Source organism: Antechinus flavipes, chromosome 1 (genome assembly GCF_016432865.1).
Source record: "Antechinus flavipes isolate AdamAnt ecotype Samford, QLD, Australia chromosome 1, AdamAnt_v2, whole genome shotgun sequence".
Classification (NCBI taxonomy): domain Eukaryota; kingdom Metazoa; phylum Chordata; class Mammalia; order Dasyuromorphia; family Dasyuridae; genus Antechinus; species Antechinus flavipes.
This window is the reverse complement of record NC_067398.1, coordinates 125,809,179-125,833,340: the sequence shown is the minus strand read 5'-3', so window position 1 is coordinate 125,833,340 and position 24,162 is coordinate 125,809,179. Positions and strand designations below refer to the sequence as shown.

The following is a 24,162-nucleotide window of genomic DNA, read 5'->3' as shown; positions in this document are numbered from 1 at the left end:
GTATATATTGGAATATGCATATTTCACCATTTATTTAGATCAAGAAGTGAGAAATTGGGGGAAAATACCAGTTTCTCCATTTAATTGAAATCTCACAGTATATATGTTTGTATGTGTGTGTATATATATATATATACACACATATATATACACACATATGTATGTACACACATATATTTACATATATACAAACACATGTGTGTCATTGAATATATACATACATGTATGCATACAGGGAGAAGGCATGAGATTTCAATAAATATATATTTCAGTTTACATATATAATATATAAATATATGGGTATACATACACATTTTTGTGTATATGTGGAAACAGACAACAGGCAAGCCAAGAGTACAAATTTCTGACATTTAAATGGAAAAAACAAACACCAGTGATCTTGTACCTCTAAATGGGATTGATCACTCAGAGGTATTGATAGTCTACTTAGAAGTTCCAGCCTATACAATCTGAGAGAGTAGGGTGAAAAGTGAAAGAGAATAAATAGATAAAATTCAAAATTCCCTTGGGAAAATGGGGCTATTGTTATTATTTACTTATTGAAGAAATGGTTTTTCTGAGTCAAGAGAGAAAGGAGAATAGAAACAAAGTTGGTCAATGTTATAGCAAAGAGGGATGTTTGAAGAACTCATCAAGAGAAAAGTTAAAATCTCAGTTGGTCTTGACTAGAATAGAATACTTTAGATAAATTAGCAAGACACTAATTTGCTTCATGGTACTCAAATTTTTTTTTTAATTTTCTGGGAAACTAAGTATCATAATGGCCTTTGCCTGCTTATCAATTGCTTTTGAAATAGATCTCATGTGTCCCATTGTGTCCAGTAGAGATAATAAACACAGAAACCAGCCCTATGCTTAGATGCCAAAATCTTGCTACAGTTGATATGCTGAGAAATCGCATTATGAATAGTCCCTTTAACCCCATGGGTTCTTAACCTGGGGTCAATAAATTTTTTTTTAATATCCTAATAACTGTTTTACAATAAAATTGTTTCCCTCACAATTTGAGGTATTTTGTTTTATGCATTTCAAAACATGATTCTGAGAAGGGGTGAGTAAGCTTCATCAGACAGCCAAGAGGACCCATGATATACACAAAGAAAAAGTTAAGAACTCTTGCTCCAACTTAACAGTCTCTTTATTCTGATCTAGTTTTTCCTCTGGTGATTTTAGACCTTCCCCAGGAGATGGAGAAACTAAGACATTTGCAGGAAGGACTGCAGTCTACTGATAGCCATGTCCAGCTCTGGATTATATCTAATATGGCTAAGGTAACTTTGGGGGAAGAGAGAGCTTGAGAACAAAGTGAATTCTTCTTTAGCTCACAAAATATTTTTTTAACCCACAGTCACTTTTAAATTATGTTTCTGATTGAACTAAAACACAGATTTATTAGTAATCATTCCACAAATCTAGATGATCTACTGGATAAAAAGGGGACATTAGAATGACCACCAATAAATGGAAACAAAATTCACTCATTCTATATATATTTATTATATGCCTATGATATGCAAGACAAAATGTTGAGTTATGGATATAAAGACAAAAGCAAAATAGCCTCTACCCTCAAAAAGCCTATATTCTACATGGAGCTGGAATGGGGGGTAGTATAGAGGATATAGTTCACACAAAACTAAACAAAAACAAATAGAAATAAAATTATTTTAAGAAGGAAAGAATCCTCATAACTAGAGGGACAAAGAAAAACTTCATATATAATATAGATTTTTATCTGTACTTTGAATAAAACTGCAGATCAATGAGGCTCAGGAGCCCTTATAATAGGGAACATTTGTACAAAGGCATAAAGGGAGAGGATAAGATGTCATATGCAGGGAACAACTAGAAGGACACAAAGAAGGCCAATTTAATGATTAAGTGGGCCCAAGGATTAACTGCTGTACAAAACTAATAAACATTTCCAGATCAGTGAGCAAATATCATGGTAAATATAAAAAATGGTAAAGTATGGGAGGTGTAATACTTCCTAACTGTTAAATATGATGGATTGTTTTGCTTTTTTTATTCAATTTTGAGTTCCAAAACTCTCCTCCTTCCTTCATATTCTTCACCCATTGAAAAAGCAAGAAAAACAAAACCCATTATAAATATGTAGAGTCCTGCAAAACAACATTCCACATTAGCCATGTTCCCAAAAAAAGGGTGAGGGAGAAAAAAAAAGAAGGAAAAATATGCTTCAATATACATTTTGAATCTTATCAGTGCTCTCTTCCAATATGAATAGCTTCTTTCATCATAAGCTCCTTTGAATTGTTGTAGGTCATTGTTTCGAAAACTGCCTTTTATATACTTTGACCATTTACCAATTGAGAAATAATTCTTGAGTCCCAAAATACTATTCCTAGTTAAGTCTATAAAAGGTTTTTTGGTTACTTAAAAGCTAATAGTCCCTTGCCTGGAAGAAGTCAGATTTGAAAAGGACTTTTTTCATTGAAAAATCCAGCTGTGGATATCATCAACCTCTTAGTTTCATATTTCTTTCATCTACAAAATTCAAGGATCAGACCCAATGACCATAAAGGTCTCTGCTAGCTCTTAATCTATGATTCTCTGATCTTCTGGAAAGTTGTTCAGAATCATATTATCATCTCTCTATCCTTACTCTTAACCCAGTGTTAGATACCAATTGCTATGAAACTGTTTCCTCATCTATAAAACTTGCCAAGAAATATTGTATTTTGTACTCATATAAGTGATTGGGGAACAAGCATTTTTTATTGTCCTCTGTACACACAATCAACTGCTTTGGTTTTGAATGGTTAATGACTGAAACAAACATAGAAATAGAGATCTAGGTGAAATAGTGAATAGAATACGAGGCTTGGAGTCAGGAAAATACTAGATAAAATCTTGTCTCAGACACTACTTGTGTGACTCTGACCCAGTTACTTAACCTTTTTCAGCTTCAGGTTTCTCATCTGTAAAATGGAAATTAAATAATATCTAACTCTCAGGGTTATTATATGTATTAAATGAGATCATATGTTAGTTGCTTTTCAAAGTAAGAGTTGTATAAATGCTAATGCATAGGTGGGGTTAAAACCACCCAACACTGGCTTTGATTTTATTATTAGGGTAAAGTTAAAGTTATCAACCTTGCATAATCAAATCTTATATTTCAATAGGTGTTCTCAGTTCTCCTAAAGAAAATTTTGTTTCATCTCTAGTTGGATATAACTCCTAAAAGGTTCACAGAATTCTGCTTTCATCTGTCAAAGATAAAATCTTAAAGAACACATAAATATGTTCCCCTGGTCCATATGGAATATATTTTATCCAATCTGTCACTTTTCCATTTTATGTATTGTTCTATCCATTCATGTCAAAAGTTATGAGAGTAAGGTCTTAATTTTCTTCCATTTATGTCTACTTTTTTCAAAATTAGAACTTATTCTTGTTCTTCTTTGTAAAGACAATATATTACTCTTTATCTTTGTTTAATCTACTTTACTCCAACTTATTCCCACTGGCTCTTCAAGTCCCCTTCAAATACTACCCCCTCTTATTTGTCTCCTGTTTTCTTATTTTTGAGTATTTTAAACTTAATTCTATTTCCTCTCTAATTTTGTTATTTCCTTTTTTTCCTCTTAGTTAAGTTGCCATGTAAAACCCCACTCCTCTTCCCATTTACCTTATTTATTATTAGGATTTAAAATATTTTTATGCCTTTTTTCTGGGAAAAAAAAGGAATTTATTTCCCTGATTTTCTTAAGTGCTGGATTTGAAAACAAAAGACCTCTCTGCCTTGAAGCCAAACTTTGCCATGTACTACTGTGTTGCTTTGGATATATTATTTAACCTCTCTGGATCTCACTTTCCCCATTTCTAAAATAAAGAGATAGATTATATGACCTGTAAGTCCCCTTCTGGTCTTGTATGATTCTGTTAAAAAGCTACTTAGAAAAATCAGTTGCAATTGAAGGATATCTGCCAGTCCTTTCACTGCTCCTGAGCCTGAGCCAGAGACTAATTACCCTGAACCTCAGTTTTTTCATCTGTAAAATGAGTATAACAATGCCCTGTTTGTTTCAGTCCTCTTATGAGAATCAAAGGGTATACTGTGTGTAAAATATTATTTAAACTGCAAAGTATTATACATGTAGGCTAGGAAAGGCTAGGCTTAGAAAAATCACAAAAATGGTAGGGTAGTAAAACAAGCAATGTCAAATTGAATTTATGGAGAAAGCATGAGTAATAATGCCAATATCTCTGACTGAAATCTTAGATGCTTAGCAAATATATCCCCAATGAAGAAATCCAAGCATTCCTAGAAGAATCACTAGATGGCATGGAGAACCTCAATGCTGAGTGTTCAAAGGCATGTGGTTTGTGGGTAATCACTATTCTAAAGGAAAAAGGAGCTGCCTTGGAAAATGAGGTAAGTCTGAAAGCTGTTGTGGGAGAGGGCAGAAGAAAGTGGTAGTAAGGAGGAAAAGGAAGAAAGGGAGAGAGGAAGAAAGGAAGATTTGGAGAAAGAAAAAGAGAGAGAGAGAGAGAGAGAGAGAGAGAGAGAGAGAGAGAGAGAGATCTGTAAAATGAGAGGTTGAATTTAGCTCTATTATCTCTTCCTGCACTAAATTTATGATCCTATAATCTTTGTCTAGGAACAATATTGTTTTTACTATATAAATTGTTCTCCTGGTTCTGCTCACTACACTTCACATCAGTTCACACAAGTCTTCCCAGGTTTTCTGAAACCATCACTTTTATCTTTTCTCACAGCATAAGAGTATTTCCTTATATTCACATTCCATAACTTGGTCAGCCATTCCACCAAAAGATGGACATTCCTACTAATTCTCTACTACCACAAAAAAGAATTGCTATAAGTATTTTTCTATATATTGGAACTTTTCTACTTTCTTTGAGATATAGATCTAGTAGTAGTATCACTGGTATGAATATGTTTTGAATCATAGTTACAAATTGCTCTCCAGAATTGTTGGATTAGCTCACCAACAGTACAATAGTATACTTATTTCCCCACATCCCTACCAGTACTTTTCATTTTTTTTATTATCTCAACTTATTTAGATGAGCATAAAGTGGTAGCTTGAAATTGTTTTAATTTGCATTTTTCTGATTATTAGTGACTTGGACTTTTTTTACATATAGCTATTGATAATTTTTATTTCTTTCTCTAAAACTATTTATATCCTTTGATTATTTACTAATTGGGAAATGACTCTTATTTTTATAAATTTGACTGTTCCCTGAGAAATAAGACCTTTATTAGAAAAACTTGTACATTTTCCCCTAGTTTCCTACTTTCTTCTAATTTTAGCTGCATTTGTTTGTTTTTTGGTATAATCAAAATTATCCATTTCACTTTCTGTGTACTTCCCTATCTCTAGTCATGAACTCTTATCCTATTTGTAGTTCTAACAGGAAAATTTTCCATGCTCCACTAATCTATTTATGACATAACCCTTTATGTCAAAATGTTTATCTAAACCATCTTGAGCTTATCTTGGTATACATTGTGAGATGTTGAGGTATGCCTCATTTCTACCAATCTGCTTTCAGGAAGAAGGTCTTAATGCATATTTATAAAGGTTTAGAATACCAATGTCCAATACAAAGAAGTACAGAACTCACAAGATAGTAATGAAAAACAGTTTTCTTGAGGAAGGATATAAAATGAGGGACTGTCAAGGAAGGAAAATGAAAACATATTATACCCTGGGAAGTCCTGGGTTGTATTAGACACCCTAGTGAATCTTGGGAAGAATTGGACACCCTCTCTCAAGCCAATAGTCTGATAAATTTTTATGGGGTTCTTCCTTTGGTTTAACAGTACTGAACATTGGGAGAAGGGAATATGGAGATTGGACCTGAGGACTGGTGTTAATTCATAGTAGTAATAAAAAGGGATGACTTCTCCACTCCCAACCCCAGGGGAACTAGAGGCTAGTAGAGATTCAAACTCCCAATGAAAGGGGAATGGGGAGATGGAAAGGGGCAGTGTGTCATTACTGCTGGTCTTATTCTGATAGCATGACTCAGCTTTCTGGGTTTTCCTAGGGTTTCAAGGAAAGAAGAAGAGAAAAAAATGTAGATACAGATAAGGTTGGGGAGGCTTCTATATTCCTTTCAGGGAGTTGGACCTTTTTGAAAGCTATAGTTAATTGTGCCTTGTCAGTAAGTGAAATATTCAATAACAGGCAGAAGTGGGAGTGACCAGGACTCCCTGTTGGGGATATCCAGGCAGCTACTTGTTGAGTAACAGAGAAGTCTGTTGTCATCTGGAGAATGTATCTAGAATGGGACAAAGAATTCCAAGAACTGACAAATCTGAAAGCCATCTTCCTCCTCTGGTGATTCATGGCAGCAGTGTCAGCTGGTTTCTAGTCACCCCTCCCATTTCTCTCAATCATTTACTTAAATCATGAACCCAAAATCTTTTCTCATCCCCACACTTCTGTGCACAACCTAGCTCTCAGGAGATCCTATCCTCCATGATAAGAGGAAAGTTACATTGTCCCTTTAAGATGTGCCATTTTGGCATCTCCCAGTGACTCACATAATCAGATACTCAGGACTTTTCCCCTAGCAGTAGGAAGGATCTCCAGTTCCCAGCTATAGGAATACATAAATAAATAGTGATCATTATTCAGAAATGAGGCATAATCTTATCAATTCTTTTTGAACTTTAAGACCCCTAAAGATTTTCCCCTAATTTGTAAATAAAAAGAATAAATATCAAGTAAACAGGTAAGGTCCTTTATGATGGACAAGCCCTTCATTATGTCGGAGTACCATCTTACAAACAGACAAATGAGATTTGCAATGGGAATGACCAAAAAAGTGCCAATGGTTAGCATGACATAACAACTATCCTCCAAAGCTAGCTGCAGATCACAATCATCACAGATGATTTCACAAGAATGTTATGATAAAGTGAACTTACATTCAAAAACTTTGTAAAGAATAGTAAGATTTTTAAGTGGGTCATGATCTCAGTCATTTCAGGTATCTATGTCTGGAGTGCAAACTGTTGGTTCAGAAGAAAGACTTATGACTGAGAAATACATTAGCATGTGTAGGGATAATTAACAACCTATAGATTATGGGATCCATAAAATGGGTGGTACCTTTAAAAATCCATCAAAAACCAAAGTTAATGTGCAAAAATTACATTCATTAAAAATGGTAATTAGTTTTATTTTTTTCCTTGCAGTTGTTGGATATCTTGAGCTTAATTTATCATCACATGCCTATCCTCAGACTTAAGGAGCAAAACTTCAGTTTTGTTCTACAGGTTATCACCCAGATAGCAAATTTCCACCTTGAGGCAGTTGTTTGCAATCTCCTGAATAAACCTCTACCCTTTGACAGGTAGGTATTGTTAACTCCTGACCTTTTGTCCAAGTAATGGATATCTACCTCCTCAAGATAAAAAGAATAAATAATTTGAGAAAAGGCAAATAATAGATATAAAATGTGGGAAAACTTCAGTCATTAGATGAAAATATCTCATTAGTATTATTTGTACAAATACACTTTCCTGAGGGGATTCCTATACATCCTAATTAGGTGATAAAATATAATGTAATATAAAAAACCATCCTAAAGATTTATCTTTAGCAATATGTATTCCTCCTCTTTTTTTTAGTGCCATGCTTGATTAAGATTTTTGTCATAAAATCTTAGGGTTAGGAGTGACCTCATGATTCATCTAGTACAACTCCTTCCTGAAGCCTTCCACAACACTGCCAAACAGATGACCATCTAGCCTCCTCTTGAAGACTTCTAATGATGGAGAACTGACTGCCTTCTAAGGCAGACCATGGCACTTTTGAACAGTTGGGAACTAAATGGTTTTTTTAAATTCTTAGGACGTTCTTGTTTTGAGCTGGGATGTGTCTTTCTATACCTTGAACTATGGGTATCATCCTTGCCACTCCAAAAATACAATTAACAATCTATTAAGCATTCACTATGTGCCAAGGATTGTACCAAGTGCTTGGGATATAAATGAAGGCAAAAAAAAAAAAAAAGAATCATTCCCTACCTTCCAGGAACTTATATTTTAATGGAATAGAAAGCATGTAAATAGGTACTTATACAGAAGATAGAGAAACAGTAAATTAAAGAGACAAAGAAGAAGGTCCTAGCAACTGGAGGTCTTGAAAAGATGATGGGATTTAAAGTGAATCTGAGAGGAAGCCAGGAAACCAAGTGGCATAGATGAGAAGGCAAAGCATTCCAAGAAATTTAGATAGGTAAGGCAATCACAGCAGATAGGAAATGGACAGTTAAGTTTGAAGAAAAGGAGGCCAGTATTAGTAGAGCATAGAGTGCATAAGGAGAAAAGAACTGGAAAGATGGGAAGGAGCCAGATTAATAAGAGCTTTGAATATTAAACAGGGGATTTTATTTGATCCTGGAGTCACTGAAAGGCAATCAGTCACAGAAGTTCATTGAACAGCTGGGTAACATGATCAGAATGACATTCTTTCCAAAAATAATCATTTGGTAACTTAGTGGACAGGTAAATACAGATGGGGGGAAAATCATTCTACAACCATTAGATCAGTAATTAAAATCTAGAAGATAATGAGGACCTAAATTAAATTAAGATGGTGACTATATGAGTGGAAAGAAGGGGGCATATAAATGAGAGATGTTGCAATGGTAGAAATGAAAAAAATTTAGAAAGATTGGGTCTATGGGATGAGGTGAAGTAAAAGACATCCCAGAGGCTGAAAAGATTCCATTTTTGACATACTGAGTTTAAGACGCCTATGGAAAATCCAGTTGAAGTTTTGTAAAAATCAATTAGTGATTCATAATTGTACCTCAAAAGAGAATTTAAGGGCATACATTTAGATCTGGTAATCATCTCTTGTCAATAAATTCTTGGGAATACTTTAGTTAAATAAAAATCATCAATATCTCCCATGTGGAGAGAATGGGTTCATCTCAAAATGTCATTAATTTATCATATGTGCCCTTTGATTGGGTGCTAACATGACTGGGCTTGCTCACTGAGGATATCAAAGGATTTATAGCAGCTCTTTTTGTAGTGGCAAAGAACTAGAAAGTGGGGAGATACCCATCAATTGGGGAATGGTGGAGCAAATTATGATACATTCAATCTTCAGTATTCACACATTTAACTTTTGCTCCTTCAAGCACTTGTGTGATTTTATTGGTAACCTCATTTTCACTTTCATATTGACAACTGTGCATATTTGTGACTATGAGAGGAAAAAATGAGAGGTGTAATAATGTGCACACGTTTATGAAGTGGTAGATATACTTCTAGATACTTCACTGGTCTCATTCACCTTAGTGTTTTAAAAGTAAAAATCTGCATGTGCATTAGTTTCATATTTTCATTGTTTGCCTTTAAAATTCAAATTTTGTAATGCCCCCCCATAACATAGTGGAAGTCCTTTGGTTTCTAAGGTAATGTTGAGACCTAATGAGTCTCAATATTTTCCAAAAGCAGCAATTAAAGTCCCAGCAACCTCTTCCTTGGTTTTCAGAGGGTGACCAAGGTAGAGAGCTTTCCAGCAATAAAATACAATGCCCTCACATCACCATCTGACACACTGAAAGGTAAGATTCAGGTTTAAAAAACTGTTTAGTTTTAAGAATTTTATTTGCTGTACAGTATGTAGATTTCTTGTGTGAAAATTGTCTAAAATCAATATTGCTTTTATTGAAAATTAGCATAAAAAGTCATAGAATTTTAGGAAATTACTGTTGAGAAAAATGTTTTGCATATTAACCAATTTTGTGAACTACATCTTATGGGATATTTCATGGTTATTTTGTTAGGAAAAGTACATATCAGAATTAATGTTTTATTATAAATATACTTATGTATTTTCATCATTCTCTAGGGAAAGTTTACCATTTTTTGGTGGTCATAAGAACTTAACCCCCTATTTTCCATAGGCTCAATGTATCAACATTTGCATTTTTTTAAATTTTTGCACCACTTTTTAGGAACATTACCCCTGATAAAGTTGAGGACTGATTATGTATTAATGTAATAAAATACTATTATACTGTAAGAAATAAGAGGAATCTGGAAATTCTTATATAGATGGATGCAGAGTGAATTGAGCAGAACCAGAAGAACTATTTATAACATCAAAAAGATTTAAAGGCTATTTGAATTCTGATTAATTCTATAATTAATCAAGATTCCAGAGGACCAATAATGAATACTACCTACCTCCTAACAAAGAAATGATAAACTAATACATGGAATGAGACACACATTGGCCAATATAAGAATTAATTTTGTTTTGACTGTGCTTATATATTTCAAGAGTTTGTTTTTTCTTCCCCTTTCCCTAGGGAAAAGTGAGAAGGAATTAAAAATTTAAAATAACTTAATAATTTAAAAAATAAAATTTAATTTAAACAATGTAATGAGTAACTTAATGGTAGGTTTTGTGGTACTCAGGAACTACCTCATGGATTTTCCACTTCCTCACAATTCTAGGGACATAAAAGCACTGTGGAAGGCGCTGGCTGAGGATAGTTCCCCCAACATCCAGCTCTTAAAAGCCTTAATGGATAAACTGGAGAGTGGGCTGGAGAATGACATAGCAGAAACAGAGACAATTGCAGTAAGTTAGACTACTCATCACTAAGTTGAATGAGTACCCAAGCTCAATAATCTCCCCAGTTCTGTCTGCTTGAAGCCTGTTGTTATTCATACCCTTTCTTGAGTGCTGATATCATTTCAGCAACAATGTCTATGGAACGAGTACAGCAATAATTTTGTCTGTGGATGATTCACTTGGATAAAGCCTCCTTGCAATTCAAATTGAGAAGTCAATTTGTCCATCAAACCAAAGAAAGCCTGTGTTTTCTGCTTTGTCTACAAACTTATAAAAACAAACAATAGCAACATCAAAAATCCTCCTCTTTTTAAATTTATAAAAAACGGGAAGAACCCCTGGTATTGATTAGACCATTTTGAGAAAGAAAAATACCAAAGCCTATCTTAGTAACATTTTTAGCACAAGGTGTATAGGGAGGTCTGACGATCAAGTCAGAAAGATTCCAAAGCCCTTGATAAGTAGGAACCACAATAATATCTGTTGTTCTTTTCCTCAGAATTCCCCAGCAGAACTTACCCACCTCTTGACAAAGGAATTCTTTCTCTCCCCTTAGGTGGCCTGTGCTATATATGAGGTGGTATCAATAGGCATCCCTATCAGAGATTCATATGCTGAGCTTTTGTACCTGCTCTTGAAGCTCATTAGCTACACATTGGGTCAGAAAATGCCAATGCCAACCCCAACCTTGAGTGAGAGAAGAAGGGTCTTGCAGCAGGCACAGAGATTTCCAGAGGGAGATCCTTGCAGGTAAATGGCAGACATGGAGGGGGTGCTCCTATAAGTGCTGATTTCACATCACAGAATCAAGAGATTAAGAACTGGAAGAACTGGAAGAGATTAAAAACTTGGAGATCTTAGATTAGCTCGTGCAACCCCTCACTTTGTGGATGAGGAAACGGAAGCTTCCTGATTAGCCCAAAGTCCCATAGGCAGTAAATAGCAAAGCTCAGATTCAAACACAAGTCTGATATCCAACTTGTTGCTCTTTCTGGAATATTGGATGATGGTCTTGTCCCTGTCGTGAAACAGAACAAATATAAGGACCTATCTATTGAGCAAGCATATTAATCATGACCTCAGTAGTTCAGCAAGAGAGACCAGATTCTCTGTAAACAGATTGTGTACACATACCATCTCTCTTATCCATCCCTCTAGCATCTCACACAGCCACATAGATCTAATTCAGGATCTCATTGTTTCTAGCCCACATTATCATAATTATCTCTTGTTTTTCTTGACTTTGTTCTATTATACAGTTGCCACCAGCCCCAGAAATATGGGAGTTCCAGGGACTGCTTTAATTCTGTCCTTGTTTCAGCAAAGCAAAGTGCCTTATACAAAATAGGCACTTTATAAATATCATAAAATTAACTAGGACCCCACCAGCTTCTTTATATGCTTGATTGTCTACACAGAATCCCTGCAGAGAAGTGACTGAAAGATAACTAGATTTTTAGAAGATAGAGAAAGGTGTATGGTCTCTGACTATCTCTGTCCTGAGGAGCTGATACAGTAGATATTCTTCACGGAACAATTCATTTCTGCTCCAGGGCTATAAGGCACATGGTCCCACAATAACTTAGAATTTTCCTAGCAGCTCTTATTGCTCCCTTCCATTCCTCCTTGCCCTGTGACTTCCAAAAAGTACTCATTCACTCTCTAAATAATTTAAAGTGGGGTCTGACCACAAGAAGAGGTGGATTCTAGGTTCCAGCAATGATGAACTCCTCCCTCTGTGGCCAGGAATGGAAACATCAGTGGTTATAGTGTTCAAATCCCATCTCTGCCACTTACTACCTACCTATGTGTCACTTAAATTCCTATCTTATCTGTAAAATGAGGGGATTAAACTAGATGACCTCTGATGCCCACGGCACCTCTAAATCTATGATACTATAATTCTATCACCCAGTGAATTTGTTTCATATCTGCAGAAACTTCTGCTGTTTCTCTTGCAAAGATTTACTTTGATGTTTTATTGTGTTTCAAGAAGAGAGAATGATCCCCAAGCAAGGTTTATACTCCATTCTTAAGTCCTTTTGACCATCCTATCTACATTGTAGCTCTATTTTGTTTAATATATATATATAGTGTATATATATATATGTTATACATATGTGTATATATGTGTTGCATACATATACATATATACAGATGTAGATGTGTATAAAGATACATTAAATAATTCTTTACTTTATGCTTATAATTGAAAAGATCATAATTATCTTTATTAATTACTAACTAGAGCTACAATATCCTACACATATAGTAACAGCTAACATTTATAAACTATGCTAAACACTTTGTATTAATTCTTACAACAACTCTGAAAGATAGGTGCTATTATTATCTTCATTTTACAGATAAGAAAATCGGGGCAAACAACAATTAGGTGATCTGCCCAGACTCACAGAGCTAATAAGTGTCTGAGACCAGATTTGAATTCAGGCAATCCTGAGTTTATGCCCAATGTTCTAACCACTGCACCACCTAGTGGCCTCCAAGTACATATATATGAGCTAAATTATATATTTATCCATATAACTGTATTTATATGTGTCTATATGATTATATGAATTATGGGTTCATATAATTTTAATTGCCTTGTCAGTGACCATAAATAGCCTGTGGCCCTTTCCTCAATCCAACCTGTGCAACAATACATCCTGTCTTTCTCTTCCCTAAAGCTGATACAACCTTGCAACTTGGTGCAAACTCATCTGGTTTCCCTTATCACTTTTCCTTTTATTTTGATGGACTTATTCCATCCTCTTCCCCTTATTATTATTAAATCTCATAGTTAGCTTTCACTTCCTCTTTCTCCTTTCCCCCTTGCCCACTCCCACTCCTTTCTTTTACTTGAACTCAAAATATTCCTATCAAACTTTTTCTCCATGGACTTGCACTTGGCATTTCCTTTTGCTTCTACTTGCCATATCTGTTAAATTTCATTGCTAACCAAGAATTCCAAGGGAAAAAGATAATACTTCTTTCATTCCATCTTTGGAGCTTTGGTGACCTCTAAGGCTGATGAGAAATTATGATGTGGTTTGTTGCCTCCACTAATCTCAGCAGGTCCATCTGGATGAGTCTCCTATTTTCTATCACATATCTCTTACTAATCTGGATGATAAATTATATTTGTGAAAAGAATTGAGCCTAAGCCAGCTCATTTCTCTAATTCTGCCTGTTGTCTTCAGGCTTTCAGCTACCACCCTCAAATGTGTGCAGAACCAAGCTATAAAAGAGGGCCTGGCTAAAGAGTCTGAAGAAGGAGACAACTTGTGGAATCTTCTGAGTAGCCCCCATTCATACCACATAGGAGTGTGTGTGCTGGCCAGGTAATGGTTAGAGACTCTAGGGTTGGTACTGGGGAGGAACAAGAAGTAATTATACTTCCTATTAACTCCACATTGCTTTACACACAGTGTTGCTGAATGAATGTTAAGCACATGAATAAATAAAACAGGAAAAACTTAATAAACTTGGGATCTCAATTAGGGCTCTCAATTAACTTTATTCATATTGATTGCCTCACTCAGGATCAAGAAAGAATAATTGAGGGAGAATAATGAAAGGAGTGGGAAGAAACAGAAAAGCAAAAACCTCTTCACTCATCCAGGAAAAAATAAAAGTTGTTACTTATGGGCAATTTTTTTTTTACAAAGTTGGTTTAAATTCTAGAAGATAGGTCATTTAGAAGTTCCATTCTGACATCCCTTTCCTTTAAGTTTCCACCAAGGTATCTGATGTTTCCACCAAGGTATCTGATGCTTCCCCTAACTCAAGGTATTTCTTGGCCTTTTTTTACATCATAGATGACATTCTGGTGACTCCAAAGACCCCTAGTTAAAGGAAATAAGAAATTCCCAATAGAAGTCAGGAAAAATATACAATTTTCCCCCATCTCCTGAAACCTATCAACAAACTTTTCAGGGGTCCATGGACCCAAAGTTAAGATGCTCTTTCCTAATTGTTTAGAAATGCATTTTCTGTGTCAATATTTTGGTCTTACCTTTTCCTAGGAGTTTGATCCTCTGGCAACAGGAGATCATGATAGGCATCATGGAGCACATGTTCCCATCGCTTTCTTCAACCTCAGAGACCTTCCGAATAATGGGCACAGCATTCTTCTCTGAGGCAAGGCCCAACACAGCTCACAGCATTTTATTCTCCTCCTTGAAGTTACTTTTCAGACCATAAGACTTAGATTCAGATTACTGTGGCCAAGTCAAAGACAAAAACTAGTATTTCCCAAACCTCATCTTCACAATTAGACTGACTTTCAGGATTCTATGAATTCTTGACAATGGTAGATGGGGGGAAAGAATAAAAAGGCTCTGAATTTGCTATCAAATCTAAAATTGTCATTGACCTTGAATAGCACAGAGACTTCATTACATAACCCTTGGATAAATGGTGTAAAACCCCAAACTGCTTATAGCACATTCCAATGAGCAAGATTTTCACTGGAAACAAATTCACCCCAGAAGAACACACACACACACACACACACACACAGGTATTCACATTCTTCCACCATCAAAAAACCTCACCTGCCTCTCTAGTTCTCCCACCTCCCAAAACACAAAAGCTGAACTACAAGAAGCCAGTTGGATGACACCCCAGAAGTCCAGGCTTTCTGATTTTTATCTATCCCATATAGTAGGTACTGTCAGAGAGGGATAGAAGTTAGCACTCTCACTGGATTTCTTGGTGGCAGTTGTTTCCTTCCTACTCTGAAATTTTATTGCTATGCCTTCCTGGTCACAGCAATACTAGCAAATCTTATCATATCTCAAAGTTTTGGAAAGAATTCTGAATGGAGATTCATCCTCAGAACTGTCTGTATCCAGAAACATGGCCTCTGCCAACAGCCACCAAATTACTGATCAAAACATCTAGGTTCAGTTACTGTCTCTCCTGCCTCCCAAAAATACTTAGATCCCATTTCTAAATTGTGTTAATTGGCTCTTTTGCTTTCTTGACTTCTGAAAAAGGGAAAACTCTTGATTCTAAGGCTAATCGTAATTATGTTCATTTCAGCTCATGAAAGAGCCATTTCTTTGGAAACAGGGGAATCTAAGAGAAGTTCTGTTTGTAATCGACCAGAGTGCTTGGGACACCAACACTACTTTGAGACAAATGGCAATCAGAGGACTTGGGAATGTGGCCATAGGAGCCCCACAAAAGGTAAAAGAATTTATGAGGATTAAAATAAATAACTGTCATATTTTTAAGCTGAGATTTTTGTTATTTTTCTCAAATGTATCCACTTGATTATCAAAAATTTAAGTAAAGATACTACCAAATGAAACTGAAATAGGTATTCATTAATCTATGTGACCCCAGATAGAATTCTGGGGTTTTTGCTCCCTACTTCCTAGAGTCACTTTTCTATGTCAATTATTAGCATTAAGAGGCCTATTTTCTCAACAGGTGAAGAAAAACAAGCAAATGCTATTAGAAACAGTCATCAGAGGCCTCTACCACTTGACTCGCACAGAAGTCATCTGTGAAAGCTTGAAGGCATTGAAAAAAATCCTAGAATTGCTCACTGACAAAGATGTGAGCTTCTACTTCAAAGAAATCGTGCTGCAAACGAGAACCTTCTTTGAAGATGTAAGTGATTTAGATCCAGGAATCCTCCCCAACAAAAAGAGAGTTCACAAGTGTGGAAACCTAGCACAGAGGTGCTAAGTCCTGAGTGAGGGGCCTGATGGAAGGTATCCCTCCTCCTATTTTATTTATCCTAGCTCTTCCTTCTCCTAAATTTTTGTCAGATTTTAAAACTGGGGAAATGTTCATCTACTCCATGTTCTGCCTTCAGGAAATATCACTGAAAAACATCCCAGACAGGCGAGAATCATTCTATATTTAAATTCTGCCAGAGGAAAAGACTCAATAACTTCTTTCAGTAATGCATTCCAATATTTATCCTCCCTCAAAATCAGGAAATCATATATTTGTCAACTCAAATCCTGTTTCTTCCTCTTGTTCTGGTATCAATGGAGATGGAAAATAACTAGTCATATTTCCATATAAGATTTGAAGTATTTGAAAAGTATAATTAAAGTATCAGCCTACTTTGCAGACTAAAAAGTTTCATCTTCTTTCTATTTTCCTGCTAGTACCAATTCCCCAGTCTTTTGTAATTCTTCTCTGAGCCTTCTCTAAATTTCTAAGTTTCTGTAGCCCAGAATTAGACAAAATAATCTAGGTAAGATTAAAGTGGAACTGAATATATATTATAAGCTAAAAATTATTTCATAATTCCAATTTTTTTCTCATTTATCAGTCAATCAACACATCTCTATTTAAAGCACCAGCCATGTTCCAGGCACTCTGCTAAGCATTAGGCCTACATGTGTGAAGAATGAAAGGATCCTTTATCATCCTAATTTCTGGGTTTTGTGGGTATTGCGCTATAATCCTAATTTATGATCAGTTGGATTAGAATACTGTTCTCCAGAATAAGTGCCCATATCCCACCCACTAGAGTGTGTTCTTCAAAATGAATGGACATGTTTCTTTTCTTCCTTCACATAGATAATTAATGATTAGCTTAATCCAGGGCCTAAAAATGACCCTGACAGAGAACCACTTGTTATACTCTTCCCTTCTCTCCTCCTCCCATCCCCCCCTCCCCATTTGACACTGACCCTTGATAACAATTCTCTGAGTCTGACCTTCCTATCAATCACAAATGTACATAATAGTTGTGTACTCTAGAACAGATATGTTCTTAGTAACATTGTAGAAAACAGAATCTAAAGAATCATGGAAGTCAAATTAAATTATAGCTTATCATTTTGCCTACATCTACCTAGGCTGTCAGTTTGTCACAAGAGGAAATTAGATTAGTTCGATAAGTCTTGGGCTTTCACACAGCCATTTTGTTTATTATGCATGTAGCCTGTTTTCTTCAAAGAGTTTACAAATTTATTTTGTGATTTGTTTTATCCTGTATTTTTCACTGTCTTATGTTGCTGGAATAGAATCTGTAATTTTGAATCATTGCCTTTCTTTTCAAAATAGAAATACTGCATTATTCATTTCTAATTTCCAGACATGATGCCCTCTGTTCCTGCCTCAATACCTATATCCCCAATATTTTAGAATTTCTCTAAAATTGTAACTGTGTAAATCACTTAGAATCAAGAATTGGTTTTGGTTTAAATAGGAAGGCGAGAAGCCGACTGGGGAAAGCAGAAGACAACAGGAAGAATTATGTGCAATAGATCAACCTAGATGATTTTGTCCATTTTGAAACCATAGAATTTGTTGGATTAAATGACTCTGCTTTTTCTTGTATAATTATTTGTTTTCTTTTTTCTTTTTTTTTTCCTGAGGCAATTGGGGTTAAGTGATTTGTCCAGGGTTACACAGCTAGAAGTGTTAAGTGTCTGAGACCAGGGGTTCTATCCACTGGACCACCTAGTTGCCCTACAGTTTTCTTTTTTCTTGTAATAAGGGGCAGTTTCTATTTATCCTATTTCCCCTTTACCCTGTAAATTGTACAATCTCTAATTTGTCCTTTAGTTTTCTGCTTTTTACTTTATTCCTTTGTATGTTTTTTATATCAATAGGAATAATAATTCTTAGGAATGATTATGAGGTAGTATTTGTATTGTCCCAATCTAATGTGAGAGCACTGAGATTTAAAGCGTACCTTGTGGAAAAATTAGACCTGTCATTCAATGCAAAACAATAGACGTTTATTTGGCACATTTCAACTCATACAGAAGAACTTAAGCTATCCAAAGATGGGAACATGGAGGGTTAGGCAAGGGCAACATATGGACAAGCATACAAGAAAAGGGTATCAGGGTAGTATCCACCCTCAAACAAGGGCAGCAGCCACCACCTTAAAGAGTCACTGTTTGCACTGGGTACAATGTTGCTGCTAAACTCCAAACCTCCCCAGATTAAGTGGTTAGTGCATTTAAGTCCATCAATATATGCGTCAGGGCAGCTTAGGGACACTGAAAAAAGGTATGTATTTTATAGGAGGAACAAATTCTTTTCAACAGGTATACCTCATTGACAGGAAAATGCTAAATAGGGTGGAGCTGAAAATTTTTAACTTGGAAGGGTCCAGAAATAAAAGATTTCAGAAATGAAAGGAGCTTTAGGCAGGGGTAGGTTATAACTATAACCAAGAAAGCCTATTTCAAGAAAAATCAGATCCAAAAAAAAAAAAGCAAAACAAAAGACTAGTACAATTTTTATTGTACTTTTAATAATTTCCTTTAAAAATAGCCAGTGCTCTCTGACTATTTTTGTCTCTTCCTTCCAATGAATGTGTCATTTAAATCTCAAAATCTAAAAAAAAAATCTTTCAAATGTATTTTTCTGACTTTTCTCTTCCCTCTTTTTAGGACTCTGAATTCTTGACTACAACATATTTTTCTGACAAAATGAAAATCTCAATTGTAACTCCACCAGCTCTTCCCTTATCCCCATCCCCTTCCTCGTTCTATTAAAATTTGTTCTAATTATTGGCTGAAGTGTTACACAGAAGACCATAGAATAATTTATTATTTATGTAGCTCTATAGAATCCCATTCTAGAAAGGCATAGATTTCTAACTGACTGAATTCTTCTCTTACTCTGAGACCCTACAAATCATCTCTGAGTTTCTTGGACAACTGTTAGAGAATATTTAGGATCATATTTATTGGACAACTTTGGTCACTTGTTCACATCAACCCTAATCTAATATAGTAAAAGCAGATAAATCAGGACCAATTACACCACCAGACCAGTCCATGAGAATTCCATAGTTCCAGCCCAGGTCCTTGCTTCACGTATGGCAATAGATTGCCATCACTATGGCCAATTTCTTCCTTACTTCCTCAAAGGCAAAACCTATGCCTTCCGTCTCATATCACCCTTTTTCACTCATTTCCTCACATTTCTCCAAACCCAACAGATTCAGTTTTTTAAAATTCACATGGAGCAAGGTTATGGATATGAAGAGAAAACAGTTCATATCTACACCAGGGGTTCTTAATCTGTGGTTCATGCATTTGCTGTAGATAGATAGATAGATAGATAGATAGATAGATAGAAAAATAGAAATATAAGATAGAGGTATATATAATTGTCTTCCTGTGTACTTCTATGCATTTATTTTTGGCTTTTAAAAACATCCTGAGAAGGGTCATAGCCTTCACTAAACTTTCAGAGGGGTCTATGTCTCACAAATGATCAGAATCCCTAGACTATTACACTCCTTTGCAAAATTGGAGAGACAGGAGGGCCCAGGAGTTGAAGGTCTCATTTACCTAGAGGATGTGTTTGTGGCTACAGGAGCAGGATGATGTCAGGCTGACTGCATTCTTCTTGTTTGAAGATCTGGCATCTCTAACAGGAAAAAGGTGGAAAATGTTTTTTACTGAAGAAATTAAAAAGAGCATGATTTCATTCGTTCTCCACCTCTGGGATCCCAACCCAAAGATAGGTACGGTAAGTGAAATAGCATGAAAGCCCATCCCTCTTTACTCCCCTCCCTCCTGAGAGAGAACAGAGAGCTTGCAGACCCCCTAACCCACTCAATTGAAAAACTAACTATGATACTTCTGCTCAGGTGACATGGTCTCTAATTCTGGAATATTGATGGTCTCTCCAAATCTCCTTTGGATATGATATTTGATATTTGAATGATCTTAAGTCTCCTAGAGTCATTGCACTTCCTGTTCCTGATTCCATTGTCTCTCAGGATTCTCTCCTGGCTGGGATGGAGATTCTCTTAATTGTGGAAGTCAGAGAGTAGAGCAGAAAACTTTGTTTTTTAGGCCTGTCGTGATGCCTTGGCTGCCTGTATCCCATTTCTTGGTGTCCAAGATTTACATGCACTACTGGACCGCTTTGTTGACTGCCAGGAGATGCCAAAGAACAAAGATTTCTATAGAGATCTATGCATGAAGCTGGTGAGTAAGGGGCAGGTATGCCAATGAAAGTCTCAGGTTCTAAGAAAAGAAAAAAGGTCCGTTGAGGTGACCCGTTACATTCTTCTCCAGAATGGTTTGGGAAAATCAGAGCTAGAAAAATGGAACAAATGAACACTGACCACATACAGTGAGAACTCTTACCATCATTACCATTCCACTATAACACCCTAGCTAAATTAAAGTTAGTGTTTTTTTACCTCTCCAGACCCAGAATGCCACTGCTGAATTCAGCACAGTATAGGATAGGATCTATACGTGTGATTTCATTGATATAAGGGTCTACTGGGTGAAGGACAATCTCCATATTAATGAAGGATGTCACCTTCTCTGCAGCTTATAGTCTTAGAAGATTTTACAAGAGCACCTGGAAATTTAAGTGCAGCCTCATCCCAGAATGTGTAAAGGGGAAAAAGCGTAAGAAGACTAGAAAGATAGGAAGGGAAGAGATAGTAAAGGAAGAGCTTTATGTGCCACATAGAAACTATATAAGGGTTCCCTTATTTCTTCATTCCCTTTTAAATCTTTGCTTGCAGGATTTGAGAAAGGAAGAGAGCCAATTAATCCCTCTTCCAGCTCCTACCAGTTTAATGTTCATTTCTCCTAGGCAAAGAAAAACCAGGATCTCCTCTGGATCCTTCACACACACACGTTTGCCTATTTCAGTAGTTCCTGGGAAGGAATCCGAAGTGGTGCAGCCAAATTAACAGGTCAGGTCACGTCTCCTCTGTTACTCTCATGTTCCTCTCTTCTAAACATTTCTTTTCCTGGTATCTGTCCCAGTGAAATCCTAGCATGATAAAGTATCCCAGAAAAATAGGCAAGATCTTTCCCAACAAAGAGTTCCTGGCTGCCTTTCTTTCACCCCCATTAGACTGTGAACTTCTTGAGACCTTTGTATCCTTAGCACTTAGAACAATGCCTAGTATATAAGCAGACATTTAATAAATGCTTATGGACTGATTAACCAACGGGATATCTGAATCCTCTAAGAATTACTTAGCATTTGTTATGTTATCTTGAAAAAATTTATTAAATAACTTTGATCTCAGTTTCCTTCTCTGTGAAATGTAGGAAATGATTTTTTTAGAGTCTCTGATGGTCTAATACTCTAGACCACATTTTTTTTTTACTTAATCTGCATCAATTATCCCAGTCCACACTGATAATTCCTTATCTGAATTCCCACAACTTCTTTAATATTTAATAGTTCCATAGGTATTAGTCTAATCAACTGACTCCTTTTTATATTACTCTTCTTGATTACACACACCCCCCTCACCCTGGCTCCTTGCATAGTACTGGGCATATAGAAGCCACTCAGTATTTTTTGTGATTCCAGCTAGAGCATCAATCCTCACATCTCCTTAAGAAGGAGAGTCCAAAGTAAAGATGTATACAATCAATATCATAGCTCAGTTTTTAATAAATCCCATTTCCTCTTCCTCCTCCCCTACTACCTCTACATCTTAACATTTGTTACCTCTAGTATTGAAGTAAATGTTCCCTCATCCTCTTGAATTTAGATGCCATTATTCAAAATGTGACACCTCAGTTCTTGGAGATGCTGGACCGAGAACAATTGGATTCATGTAAGTACCAAATACAATTTTTGCCTAGCTCAGAGCTGTATCCAAAAAAAAAAGTAATATTATGCTTACTTGAGTTCTGGGTGAACCTGAAAACTTTGATACGCTGCTTGAGGCACTTGAATCAAAGTTAGAGAATCCATAGAGAGAGAAATTTCTCAAGAACTCCAAACTCAGATTAGAGTCCAATACCAATTACTGAGCCCCACTCCCAGCAATCAGTGTCAACCTGCTTCTACTTTCTAATTTCCTACAAGACTGCTGAGATCTAAGGCGAGGTTCTTTTCTTCCCCACAACCCGTAAACAGAGGATCCTTTCTCCCATTTGCTACAGGTTAAGTGAGGTAATGGATCTCATCTGTAGAGTGGGGATAATAATAACACCTATTTTACAGAGTTGTGAGAAACTAATAAAATAATGACTGCTTTGAAAACCTTAAAGTGGTGTATCATTGTGAGCTATGGTGGCTATTAGGGAGGAAGGATGATACACAATGAATATAATAAGGTAAAAGAAAGCAACACTGAAACATCTAAACTCAGATCAATACAATGTTAATTCTTGACTTCTCAAAATAGCTGCAATCAATATCCCTGCCCCAGAAAGATGGCAGAAGAATATAGGGGAAGAATGATAAACCCAGAGCCAAGCAATCTTTGTGTTTCAGATGGATTTGTTATGCTGTACCTTCTCTATTCTAAAGGAAGATTCTTTTTGGTAGAGGAAGAGAGCATTGCAAATAACAGAGATATCTATAAAAACATTGGAAGAAAGGAAGGAGGAAAGGAGTGATATAGACACAAGAAAAAAAGAAAAGAAAGGGAGGAAAAAAGCAAAGGAGGGAGAGAAGGGGAGGAAGAAAAGAAGAAGGGAGGAGGAAAAGAAGAGAGGAGAAAGGAAAGGAAGAAGAAGGAAAGGCAAGAAAAGCAGGAAGGAAAGGAAGAAGGGAAGAAGGCAAAGTAGAGGAGGAAAAAAGAAAGAAGACAGAGAGGGAAGAATGAAGGAAAGGAAAAAGGGAGAGAATTATCTTAAGTTCAAATCTCCTTTCTAGTACTCCTTCATCGAATAATTTTGTGCTTCAATTTTCTCTTCCATAAAATAGAAAACATTCTTTCAGCATCTATCAAAGGGTTGTGGTGAGGAAAGTATTCTTCAGAACTTAAAAGCATTATATAAATGTGAATTGCTGTCATTAATACCTGCGACCTGAGTTGGGGAATTGGCCCTACAAGGCAAAACTTGTTTGATCTGATTTTGTGTTGCCCCTCCAGTTATGATCTCTAAATGCCTCTTCATTCATTGACCTTTCCTTTCTCTTCTATTTCAGGTCTCCAGGCACTTAGGGAAGATCCCTGTGTCAGTGTCCAGAGAGCCGCTGAAGCCGCCATGCAGACCTTCTTGAGAAGATGTAGAGAGATAAGCAACCGTTCATAAACTGTCAGGAAATAAACTGCTGGGCTTTTTATATGACTGAATCTAGTCTTCATCCTAATCCCTCATAATTCTGCAGTGTCCCAGGAAAGGGCTAGCACGTGAGAGCTTGCAATCTTGTCACAATAGTAGCTTACTCTTCTCCAGATTCAGACGCTACCATGCCAGTCTGAATTCTGGCACAACTAGTGCCCCCAATATTTCATTTCTGGGGCACTTCTTTGACTCATCTGGTAGTACCTCCTCTCCCACAAGTTTTTGTCAGATTTGTCCTTGCTCCCAGAAATCTCAAAATTCCAGAAAATTTCAGAAAAGCCTATTAAGGTATTGTTTTTAAGTTTCCCAAGTGGAAGTCATGATCATTCTCCACATATTATCTTTTCCTCTTCCATCTCTGTCCCCACTGGAAGCAGCGTGACCCAGACACCTCTCTCTCATTTAACAAGTAGTCTTACAATCACTATTAATTTGCCCAAGTCTTCAGTAGCTAAAGGATTTGTGATTCTGTCATCATGTGATCTCCCTGCGATGACCAAAATAGCAACAAAGTATAC

At 36.2% G+C, this 24,162-nt stretch overlaps 1 protein-coding gene across 1 annotated transcript in view; it reads left to right on the top strand.

Annotated features, from left to right (window-relative positions):
- MROH2B (maestro heat like repeat family member 2B) overlaps nucleotides 1-23,642 on the top strand; it is an 83,112-nt gene extending 59,470 nt beyond the window's left edge. Inside the window, exons 29-42 of the mRNA XM_051990345.1 lie at nucleotides 1,195-1,292; nucleotides 4,271-4,423; nucleotides 7,226-7,383; nucleotides 10,511-10,637; nucleotides 11,188-11,381; nucleotides 13,835-13,975; nucleotides 14,660-14,774; nucleotides 15,681-15,827; nucleotides 16,074-16,256; nucleotides 19,950-20,105; nucleotides 20,435-20,569; nucleotides 21,195-21,297; nucleotides 22,114-22,179; nucleotides 23,505-23,642. Of these exons, the coding sequence (XP_051846305.1) occupies nucleotides 1,195-1,292; nucleotides 4,271-4,423; nucleotides 7,226-7,383; nucleotides 10,511-10,637; nucleotides 11,188-11,381; nucleotides 13,835-13,975; nucleotides 14,660-14,774; nucleotides 15,681-15,827; nucleotides 16,074-16,256; nucleotides 19,950-20,105; nucleotides 20,435-20,569; nucleotides 21,195-21,297; nucleotides 22,114-22,179; nucleotides 23,505-23,611 (1,883 nt within the window). The 3' untranslated portion in view covers nucleotides 23,612-23,642. The remainder of the gene's footprint in view (nucleotides 1-1,194; nucleotides 1,293-4,270; nucleotides 4,424-7,225; nucleotides 7,384-10,510; nucleotides 10,638-11,187; nucleotides 11,382-13,834; nucleotides 13,976-14,659; nucleotides 14,775-15,680; nucleotides 15,828-16,073; nucleotides 16,257-19,949; nucleotides 20,106-20,434; nucleotides 20,570-21,194; nucleotides 21,298-22,113; nucleotides 22,180-23,504) is intronic.
- Nucleotides 23,643-24,162: the final 520 nt, after the last annotated feature.